This window comes from Abrus precatorius, unplaced genomic scaffold (assembly GCF_003935025.1).
Source record: "Abrus precatorius isolate BTA unplaced genomic scaffold, Abrus_2018 Scaffold10, whole genome shotgun sequence".
NCBI lineage: Eukaryota > Viridiplantae > Streptophyta > Magnoliopsida > Fabales > Fabaceae > Abrus > Abrus precatorius.
Genome location: NW_020874292.1, coordinates 35107104 through 35120064, shown reverse-complemented (window position 1 = coordinate 35120064; position 12961 = coordinate 35107104). Strand labels below are relative to the sequence as shown.

At 24.3% G+C, this 12961-nt stretch overlaps 1 protein-coding gene across 1 annotated transcript; it reads right to left on the bottom strand.

Moving 5' to 3' along the window:
* Positions 1-3686: 3686 nt before the first annotated feature.
* LOC113852961 (auxin efflux carrier component 2-like) lies at positions 3687-6971 on the bottom strand. Its single transcript, XM_027483385.1, has 6 exons — positions 6155-6971; positions 5450-5717; positions 5054-5139; positions 4646-4803; positions 3862-3938; positions 3687-3753 (listed from the first exon to the last, which is right to left on the bottom strand). Exons 1-6 carry the CDS (start codon positions 6969-6971, stop codon positions 3687-3689), a joined length of 1473 nt encoding a protein of 490 aa, XP_027339186.1.
* Positions 6972-12961: the final 5990 nt, after the last annotated feature.

Here is a 12961-nt window from a genome sequence, read left to right as displayed (position 1 = left end):
AGAAACATACACGATTTGCATTTTTAGAATTTGATCACTATAAATAAACTTTGCAGCTCAGGATCTCCCACTTTAAGTTACCAATGAATATGGACCAACCAAGAACCATTATCTATTCATAGCTTATAAGCCATTCTCTTTACCTGAAATTTGAAATACCATCAAATGCTTCTTTGGGTCTTTGATGATCACTTCAACTTCTTTTCCTCTTTCTAATCAATCAATTGGCCCCTGCCACTCATCTGCATTCCTTAAATTAATTAATCAACAATGTTCATAATTTAGCATGCAATTCAAAAATTAACTTCCAAACAATTCCTAAAAAATATAAAAAAATAATGAGAAACTAAAGAAAGATAAAATTTCAATGGCCTTTTATAAAAGAGTGATTGAAACTGAGGAGACGCAGCTAATTCGTTTACCTCCTTTGGTTTGCTCTGCTGGATTAGACACATATCAGTTGGAGACCTTTCACTTATATACTAATTATTAAACATTACTGTTCAGTAAATTTATAAAGTGTAACTAAAATCCAGTTGTTTAATGTTGTTATACAAAAATTAAGAAATATATTTAATTATTTTATTTTTATTAAAAATATTTTAAAATTTATTGTATTTATTTGATAATTTGTTTATATAATAAATAAATAAAAAGAAAAGATAAAAATAGCTTTTAAAATAATAATTATCTTAAAAATAAAATTAAAAAAAATTAATTTTACTTTAAAATTATAAATTATTATTATTTTAGAAAATAAAATTAATTAAAAAATCATTTTTCAAAGACAAAAGTAGTAATTATTTAAAATTTATAATTAGGACTTAGGTAAGTTTATTATATTCTTACTATTTACTTCGCTGCTAAAGCGATGACAGGTAAACTTCAATAGTAATAATTTTTATTAAATATATATTGTAAAATTTTAAATGAATATTCATGTATTAACATTTAATTGAAGAGTTTGATGATAATAATATAAATATTTTTGAATTGTTATCGTGTTAGTTTTAAGGATTATTTGAGAAGAGAGTCTAGGAAAGGAAAAAAAATGGGATAAAATTTATATTTTAAATAAATATATTTAAAATTAATACTTTTTAAAAATAAAAGATATAATTAATATATTAATAATGTATTTGTTATCATAAATAATATATAAATTTTTAATTTAAAATTAAAAAATATATTCTCTCCTCTATTCTGGTCCAAAAATTCCCTTCCAAACATTCCTTTAATTTTCAAAACAGTTTTATTTGTTATTTTTGTTCTTCAAAATTATTAATTTAATTATATTTTTTATTTTTTTCATCCAATTTAATTTAAATCTGATTTGAGTCACATATTTGAATGTATTAAGTAAATCTATTACTAAAATTTTTTTATATATACAAAAATTTGAACTCAAAACTTTACTTACACCATACTAAACTAATTAAAAATTTAATTTATTATCAAATTAAAAAAAAAATGTTACTTTAATCCAATAGGCCCGATATAGCAATATTATAAATATTTATCTATACAACATTTTTTTCATACCAAACTTGTGTAAGTATACCTAATTTTAAAAACATATAATATTTGCTTCATTATTGTTTATTTTAAAATATTATACATAAATTAAAAAATATATTTAATATATCATTATTTATATTAAAATTATTTTAAACTTTCTAATAAGTTTTTAATTGTTAATTTTTTATTTATAATAAAAAATAAAATATTTAAAGTTCAATAAAGCTAAAGACACAACTAAAAGAACAATTAATATTATTTTTAAATTTTAAATTATTAGATATATAAATAATTTTTTATCACGAAAGGAGATAAATAAAAAGAACTAAAGAGAATAATTTTTTATGATTTTGACAACAGTAATTTTTTATTGATTTAAAGTATTTAAAAGTGATACATTTTTATTATCTATTTATAATTTTATGTAGTAAATATTTTTACAAAACTCATATATTTTTATTTTTGAATTAAATTAAAAATTTATTTGTTTTTCAACCTTGTCAATAAAATTTTAAATCATGGTTGAAATAATTAATTAATAAATAAAAAGTGTCGAATTAAAAAACGGTAAGATTATATCAAAACTTATAATTAGTATTTTTTTATAAAGGGAATTAATTTTTGATGTCTTTGTCGATGTTCTAAAAACACTTATTAATATTCGTATTTTGTAATTAAAAATAAAATAAAATATTAATTTAAAAAATTAAACGGCCTCTAAACTATTTTAAAAATTATTAATTATTTTTAAATAACAAAGATGGAATTTAAAGTGTCCCACAATGGTCCCTGGTCGTTCCTTTCACCTTCAGGGCCTTATTATAATCCACATGTCTGTGTTGGACACTTGTTAGGTCTTAAAATCTTTTTTTGTTTCGGGCCAATTAAACCCAATGACTCAATCAATTATATTAAAAAAAAAATTAAGCACAAGTTTGGTTGGATTGGGCTTGATTTAAAAAAATAATAAGCACAATTCAAATAGATCTTTCAACTTGATTTATCTTGAAAGTGAATTACTTTAAAGTAATTATTGTTCTCTTTCAAAATATAATTAATATATTCAATTAGACTAACTTTTACTTTCACAGTAATTATATCTTATAAACCTGTTAAGATCCATGGTGATCTGCTGATTGCTCAAGAAATCTAGCTTATTTTCTTGATCTAAAATCACAAGTTTAACCTTGAAATTTATAAAATCCAAATTTATCTTTTAATTTTTTTTTCTAAATATGTAAAATCATGAAACTAAACGGTACAATAAATTTGCAAACATTAAAATCAGTAAGAAGTAAATCACTGTTAATAAAATAATAATAAAAATATTGATTGCATTACTATCAATTTTAATTTGGCTTGCTCCCAACTCTAGAATAAAAAAAAATTACTTAGTTATGCTTGGATTACAAGCCAAAGTGATGAATCTGAACATATTAAAAAAACAAGAACAATAGATGATTATTAGAGAGTGTGTTATCAATTCTTGTAGATTTTGTAGAGGTTTTGAAATCTCACCTCAAAATGTTTTTGCTTTCCCTTCTGTCTTTTCAAAATTCTATTACATCTCTTCTTTTCTTTGCAAACCCCTTCTCTTCTCTCTTTTTAGGATTTAAATATAAAAAGCCTTTAACACTTCTCTTTGGACCTTTTTTCATCATTAATATAATTGATAAGTTTCATTCCTCAAATAGTGGCGAGAGCCTACTGTTCTCCTGTTAACTAATTTTCATCATTCAAACTTCACTAAGATAATTTTTATATTGAAGGTTTGAAGAAGAAAGATAGCAAAGGAAGCCATGGGTGAGCGTTGAGCTTTGAGTTTAATAGGATAGTATGATCTATATAGCTGATTTTACTCTAATAAAGTAAGACTTGATTGCTATTATTGTATTACGATTGTAATAAAAATATATATATCATGAAAATTGATAAAGATGACTATGAGTAAGCAAGGGCTCTTACAATGACTGATAAAAGAAAAGGTAAATCCAATAGAAATGTCAGTATATAACACTCATTTTGCATGATTATTCTTAACAAAAAGTACGATAAAACATGATACCCTATCTTAAATGGATTGTTTTAAACACGTAGGTCCCGACAAACTTTCACTATAAACGGCCATACATTTATTTTCTCTTCTTTGCCTCCAAACAACAGCTCACTTAGAGTTCAAGAAGCACGTAATAGATTATTGTTGCAAACAATGAAATCACCGTTCCGAAGGCAACCCTGCAAATTTTGTAAAATCTTTTTTAGAATTTATGTTGATTTGTTGTAATCAAAAGGCATAAAATGCTATTTTTTTTAACAGGTATAAATTTAAAAAGGTATACTTACGAAGTGCTTAGCATATCTGCGTGGACATTGTATTCTTTGGCAAATACAAAGGTTGCAATAGCTTGGGGAAGAGCAGCCTACAAATGGTAATAAAAAAATAGTTACACAGGTTTCGAATGTACACATACATATACGTGTTTATGAAATTAAATTATAACAATACAAGTTACTCTTGTTCTCAAGTCTTTAAATTTTGTTATTAGATAATTTTATCGTACAATGAGTCATTTATTAAAATAAATTATCATATAATATTAGCAAAATCTAGATCAATTTAAATTATTTAATAGGTCATTGATGTATATTTAAATTAATGTAATATATACATTTAAAATATATAAAATAATTTTTTATTATATTTTTATAATTATTTTATTTTTCAAATTTTTAACACAAATAAAATATAATTATAATTCAATGATTAAATTGATAAAAAAATTATTTTATATTGAATTATGATGAAAAATATAGGGCAATTTGTATTTATGTAATTTGATGTTTTATCCAAAAATTACACGTATCTGGCCTACATATATATATATATATATATATATATATATATATATATATATATATCACAATTACATGGTTTTGCCAACGCTATGCTTCTCAAAGTTTAGATAGTGATATTTTGCTAAGCTAAGTATATGCTAATTCTTATATTAAAGTCAATTTTTGTTTTTTAGCGGAGCTGAGCTGACATTAATACATAAATATCCTATAGTGTGAATTAATGAAGCATATTCCATTAGTATATTCTAAGAGTTAATGAGTTTTATTTTACCTGAACAATTGAAACATGTAAAAGAACTCCTCGGATACCAATGAGTATAGAGGTTGCAGCCATCACTGCTGGACCAACCAAGAACCTAGCTACCATAGCTAGTGCTGCCAATGATTTTCCACAAGCTATGATCTTCGGTTGTAATGCCATGAATAGACCTATTTAAGTCAGCATGTGTAGAGAGAACAACACAGCAAACGAAGCACAAATAAATACAAACATATCAAATAATAAAAATTAATGTTTATGTATATAGACAGATAGAGAGAGGGAGAGATTTATACAAAATTTAGATTTATGTTACAAGTATCAAAATAAAATTTGAAAATAATGAAATCAGTGCCCATATTAAAACCAAATTTGTTCACACTATCAGAAAGGAGAGAAAAATAATGTTGAATATTGTACCCAAACTGAACATAGCCATTCCCAGCCCTGTATTTGACATTACTGTAATGGAGCCATTTATAATGAATGGCATTTTGATGTTCCACCTGCGTATGAACACAAGCAATGATTGATGAAAGAAAATAGAACCTCAAAAAATATATATAATTTTAATGTGTCTGGCTTTTTTTCATTTTTTTCCACGTTAAAAAATAATAGCACCATATATATTCTATTAATATACTCCTTAATATGTTTTATGTAATTAGATATTTTTAAAATAATGTATTAACGAGGGAGATTCATGTAATTTTAAACAGATTTTAATTAATATACCGTGAAGAGTGGACTGAGAATATGTGGTTAAACATTCCTAACTTTTTTCTTGGTCAATAACGTTTGTATCTGTTAAAATACCTAAATGTTATGAAAGACCATGCGAGGCCCAAAACACTGGCATAGGTATTAGGATTTGTCATGAGATTCCTGCAAACGGGGGTGAGAATGAGCTTTGTCATGACAATAGTTGGAGGCATTTGTTGCTTTTTGTTTGCATCTCCTTCAATGTTCATCACCTCCTTCCTCCTCTCGCTTAAAGGATATTGTTGGGCCCCTTCCACAATCCCAACCTCCTTGTCTTCTATTGCTTTAAGACCAGGACTCGTGTAAATCAATTCGTGTTGAACTGCGTGCAAAAGGAGATTGTTTGAATTTGTCTGCAATGGCTATAAATGAATATTCACAAAATTAAATGCAAAAAAGGTGGACCAATTGATTATATTAAATTAAAACATTAACGTGACAAAATGGGAATGTCCCTTTCAGAAGCCAAAAACACGGATGACGTGGGGCATGTATGAATCATGTAGCATTCCAGCAGCAATTTTCTTGAAACACATTCAAGTCAAATTAAAATTTCCCCAAGCAGCAATTTTAAATTGTCAATAAGTAATATAATATGCATGTTATAGAAAAAGAGACAATTTTTATTAAATAAAAGATTATCTTAATTTATTATAAGTTTACTAATTAAAATGAATATATAACAGATGTATCTTTCTTTCTGCAACATAATTATATTATATATATATTACTCAAAAACACTGTAAGAAGGAAGCAAACCTCCATTAGTAATATCATTACAGCTCTTGCTTCTGCAAAACTTTTCCTTATTCATCTTGGAGACGATCTCCACTAGAAAAGCATCATCATTTTGGAGATTACCCAATGTTTCAAAACACGAACCTCTTTGCATTGGTTCTCTAGATGACTGAAACCCAGTAACAGTATTCGAAAAAGACTTGTTGGAGGAAGGACTCCTCACAACCACATGAAGCTCTCCATTTTCTTTCACTTCCGCATCAGCTTGTAACGGTTCCTTACCATTAAAAGAGGAAACATCAGAGTCAACCTTGAATGAGGTTATAGACCCAGCAGTCTCAGGGAACTTCTCTGAAATGAGTTGCTTAGCGCCTCTATATTCATACAAAAAGATAATCACAGGGAGCCAAATCACACACTGCAAAACCACAATTTGACCCATGAGGCTAGCTGATGAATCACCATACATAGATGTTAAAAGTGGGACCCCAACAACGAGTGTGTTTGGGATAGTGGAAAGTGAGAAGAGGGTAAGGGTCCAATCAATGCTACCACTCTTTGTGAAGGCGTTCCATAGTAAAAGTGAACACAAAATCACAACTTTTTGAAGAGTGTCTGCGGCTATGAATGGGAGGTTCATAGTGCGAGGGTCATTGGAAGATATGAAACGGAATGAAAGGAAAGGGACTGCGAACACTGCCACAAAGCGGTTTATGCCAGCGCACTGTTCTGGTGTGAAGATCTTCCACCACTTCACTGAACAATAGGCCAATATCATTGGTGAATATAGGGGAACAAGAGCTGCCCCAACATGGTATATATCTTTGCCTGTGATCATTGTTAAGGTAACAGAGGGACAACAAGACAATGAGAGTGAAAGGGAAGCCTAAGAGATTGCCAAGGGTTGGTAGAGTTTTATCTCAATGGGAAAGTAACGTGAATGAGAGGAATTCTCATCAGAGGGTGGCAAAGGGAATGTTGAGAAGTATTGGAAAATGTAGCTCCACACCCCATTTTAAGTGAATGAAAAAGAGATCAAAAAAGAGAAAAAAAATAATATAATAAATGGTATAATATAAGACGAAGAGTGAGAAAACTATGTAATAAATGTTAAAAATTATATATAATAAATGTAAAAGAAGGTAAATATAAATCAGTTAAACTTGTGGTATTTAGTTCAGTTGAGTATGAGTAAATGCAGCTAATAAATATTTCGATATATTAAAAATTATTTATTAATTATGCTTTATTGTTTATCCAAATTAGAATGGTGTTCAAATTAGTTCTTCTATTTAATATTTTTTTATTTTAATTTTCATTTTTATACTGTATTTTGATCCTTTAATGAAAAATATATAAATATTATTATAATTTTTATAAATGGTGTAAATTTTTTTTTCTTAGAGTCAAAATATAATTTTTTTATATCAAAAATTAAAACTAAGTTTGATATAAAGGCTAAAATCATAGAATATAACCTTTATGGATCAAGTAGTAAGTATGACAGCTATATGTAAACTTACCTATCTTAAAAGGTATATATGTGTGTTTATGTGATTTCAAGTGCTGTTTTTAGTCTTTTTATTACGCTGTGTATCTTCTTTATTTGACATTTATTTATTTATTTTCATTTTATTTTATTTTTACAATTTATGTGATTTAATTTTAAAATCTTATTTAATATAATAGAATATTTATTATTAATAATAATAAATTTATTTTTAGAAAATTTATTAAATTTAAAAATAATCATAAAATGTATCTTTGATTTTTATTTTCTGTACTTAATAATATTCACATAATACAAAAAATTAATTAAAATAAAAGGAGACTCATATAAGATGAAATGGAAAATGTTTGAAAAATGAAAAGGGAGTGCACTAAGAGATTTAGTGTATATTTACGTGAACGTGAATAAATTTGAGTTTAAATAAATCTTATAGAATTTATTTTACTTACAAATAAATTTAAAATAAAATAATTTATATTTAAAAATATTTTATTAGAAAGGAAATTTAAATGAAAATTTAGTATAAAATTTAAATTTTTAATTTCATAAAAAGTAACAATTTATCACGTTATTTAAAAAAAAACTTAAAAATATAATTAATTCAGTTTTTTTAAAACATATGCCAAGTTTTAGACACATGTTAAGAAATTTAAAATAATTTTTATTAAAAATAATAATATCTATTATATTGAAATTATTTAATCTATATATCAAACATAAATTTTTATCAAAATCACATCATAAGACAATAAAGTTAATTTTATAATTCTTATGTAGATATGCATAGGTGTGGACTTTGTACATGTTATTCATTATGAGCCTCACTTGGCAACATTGATATGAAGCCACACTTGCTGATCAAGGAAATGTGGCGGTGAGGTAAGGTTTGAACTTTGACGGTAAAATTAAATGAGCAATTAATTTTTTACACTTCACCTTTCAGACAAAAATTAGGTATTTGTTTATTTTTCAATTAAAACTAAAACTTTCATATCGATAATTAATATATAATAACAAGCATAGACGTTAAAATTTAAACAAAAATAAAACATAAAAAAATAGAATATTATGTCTAAATGTTATCTATTTCCTTTTGTTCTTATGTTATATATGATCTTATTTTTCTAATAAAAAAATAAAAAAATAAAGAACAGAAATAGTGTGATCTTTAAAAATAGAGGGCAGCATAGGTATGGATTTTCCATTAAATAATGTATCTGTAATTATTAATTAGGAGCCTCGTTAGGCAATCGTACCCTTTCATACCCGCTTTTGTTCATCCACAATATGAGGCGGTGAGGTAAATAAATAAACCTTTTTCTATACTTAATATTTCGTTAAATAAACCTTTTCCTAAATATTTGCATGTAAAAATTAAAATTACTTTATTTACATAAATTACTCACCAATTATCATCTCAAAGATAAGCTTATTATATATTTTTTAATAGTTTTTAGATAATTTTTTATGCCATACTTTACTTTTGTTTTATACTTTGATGATAATTAATTTTTATAATTAATTAATACTAAGTAAACGTATTTATTACTAAATTTGTTTTTTATTAATTTAATGTGGCTGTGAATATTAATTACTAAATTGTAAAATGAAATTATTATAAATATTTTTTTAGTTTTGTCCTGTTATATATGTCTATATAATGTGTTGACCATTATTAATTTTGATGTGATTTGAGTAATAGTAAATATTATATTCATTTAGTGATAATTAATACTCAATTGAGGTGCATGCAGGGTAAACGCGATGGACTCAATCAACAGATACATATATTAATTAAAATAATAAATTCTCTGTGATAAAAATATTAGATAAGTAAAAAGGTTAGAGGTAATTTAAAAATAAAAAACTAAGAAAAGGTTTGATAAAATTAGTTGTTAAACTAATTAATACATGTAAAATGATAAAGAATATTTGAATTAATAATTGAACCAAAACTTAAATTTTGGTAATTCTATATTTTTAAGTAACTATAATTTATATTTTAATTTATTTTAAAAGTATTTATCATCTTAAAATTTAAGATGGTGATTTTAATTTTATTCTTATTTATAAATATTGTATTATATTAATACAAATATTCATTTATTTTTATTTTGATGATTTTTGTTTTAAAGAAATGACATTTGATATTTTGTTACGTAAAAAGTAATTATTTCTTATAATTTTAAATAAATTTTCTGCAGTGACGATTCTTTCGGCATTAAATGTAATACCAAAAGAAAAGTTATATTTTTAAAATTGAATGGGTAAAAGAGAGATTAAAAAAATATAAAGGGTAAAAAAAAAAAAAACTTTTAACTAGTATCTGACAACTAAAAATGTTAAATGAAGTAGCTTTTTTTTAAAAAAAACATTAGTAAATATATTTATTTCAACTACTTTAAACTAATTATTTTTATTATATAAGTTTTTAATTATCTAAAAATATTACCAATATAATTCAAATTTTATCTTATTATTATTATTTTATTTATATAATTAATTATTATTTTGTGTATTCATTTCCACACTTTCTCTCTTCAGTTCTAATATGAATTTATACTCTTCAACACTCATCTACGTATATAAATACATGATTTAATTATTATAATACTACCTTATCATTATAATATTTAAAAAATAATAAAATAATAATATAAAATATTCACTTATAGAAATAATTAAAGTTTTCGATATAATATAATTAATTTGATAACTAAAACACTACTTTATTATAATATATATTATTTTTTATAAATATTATATTATAGACTATGGAAATGTTATAATTTATATATTACTATAAATCTATAATACGTACTATAATTTCATTTACAATATTGACTAAATATAATTTTATAACGTAACATATTTATGTTAGAATAAAATTTGGTCTCTAGTTTTAATTATAAAATTAAATCATAATTTTTGTAACAATCTTATTCTCATTTCTACAATAATGTATATATATTATTGTTGTTGTTGTTTTAAAATTAAACTACTTTATATCTTTAGACTCTAACCATGGTAAGTTTTTACAGATTTTTATTTTTATTCTTTTGAAATCCTGATGATGATTTTGACAAAATATATTTTTAAAAATTTAAATTTTCAGAAATATATATTTATTCTAGTAAAAGTGAATTAAATTAATATATACTATTACTAAATTCTTCTATAAATGAAAATTTAAAAATGTCTATATGTTAATATTCTTTTTTATTTGATTTTTAATTTTAAACTTTTTCATTTAAAAAATCAATATTTTTTTATATCATATTAGTCTTCTATGATTTAAAGAATTAAAAGATTCATTTTAATGGTTTTTGTTTTATGAGAATTAAATTAATAAGATAAAAAACATCACATAAAAATAAGTTACATTGTAGTAATATGGAGTGTTCAAAATTTAAAGAAAAGTTATATAAAAATTCATCCTAGTGATTTTGTCATGATTGATAATTTTTTTTCTTCCTTAAAAACTAATGTTTAAAATGTAAAATATATATAAGAGGGTAGTCCTTGAGACTATTTAAACATGTTTGTTTCCTTCATATAATATGCATAATGTGTTCTGTTTATTTTCCTTTTAACATGAAGGTGATCTCATCTCGCCCTTTTTGGTTCATATCATTTATCATCATCCAACGTTAAACAAATTTTCATTTCCTATCACAATATACCATTTAATTACCATTTATTATCCTACACACATGCAAGACATGGCATCTTCACAGGTGTGTAAGCTTTGATAAACAACTTCTTTACCCTCTTTTTATTAGATGAATAGAACAAAAACCCATAACCCATCTTATAATTTAATGTAGAAATTGTATTAGGAAATGAGATTGAATGTCTCAGAGTCAGACCAGCCAGTCCCAAAATTTGAATGAAATAGTCTCTTTCTTCTTTCTTTTCTTATTATTTTACAGCATAAATATTTAGACAAAATAATTGATTATTCAATCGTAGTAATTAATTAGTTGGATCCAAAAAATTAATTATTTAAAATAAATAATTGATTATTTTGTTCATCCATTGTTGATCTAAAACTAGTTAGGTTTTCTTGTCAAAATAATAATAAACTATTTATAACCATCAATGGATTTTATTTTAGTTTTTGAACACGTAGCTATTGACTTTCTAAATAACAAATTATTTTAGCTAAATAAATTATTCCTTCATAAAAAAAAATGCTTCCTAATTACTTATTTCATTCCAACAACAAATTATTCAATTCCAAATCTTAAACTTTGAGATTAAAAAAAAAGTGAAAATCATTCTAAATCAATTCTAAAATGTTTCTAACAAAATCAAATAACTTCAAATCATGAAATTCCTCTTTAAAGAAATATTAGGACTTCAAATTACTCTAATGTTCACATCAAACTCAAACTTTTAACGGATTATTACATGATCATTTATTATTATTATTATTGGGGAATCAAACATGTTCCTAAAAAAAGGTTTATTATCCAATGACATGACCAACTCATAACACATGGCTTTTTAGAAAAGTAGCACATTAATTGCATTGCACCCAATATTGCATGCAAAGAATGAGTTCAAAAAGGCCAACACATTATTCTTTAAGGATTCAGGCAACACTATGGGACAAAATATTGCATGCCAAGGCATACCAGCACAAAATCCCAATTTTAAAAACGTATAGTATGGACCTGGAGGCAACACTCTATACACTCCTAGACACTTTGATTAGTATAGATTAGTTGATTATGTTTGCACATTTTCTACATGTAAAAATTACATATTCTACAACTCAGTCTCCCAAACTTCACTGAGATGAAATTATTTTTATACATAGGTGTGCCATTAATAATGCATTATTTTATATTAATGAGTTTAATTCATGCTAATTTTGAAATTCTTTCCAAGTTGCTTAAGCCATTCATTTGTATCTTTTTACCAATTTTCATCCTTGAATAAATGGACAATTTAAAATGACAATAGAAGATATGTTTTGTGCTTATATTCTAGATCATGGACAAAGTTAAGGTCAATAATTATCTTGAATATAATAACAAATAACAATTATCAATCTAATATACAAATGACACCACTTGAGGTGTATGATAAACATCGTAGATCACTAACAAAATAAAGTAGAAAAAGTTAAATTGATAGGTCCAAAATTGATTAAAGATATAATTAAAAAGGTTAATTTAATTTAGTTTAGTCTATACAGTGGTCAATTATCAAGTTTTGGATCGCAACACTTATTATGTATATATAAATTAAAAATAATAAAATAAATAAATTTTTTAAAATAAAAATTGTTAAGCAATCAAAATCGCATA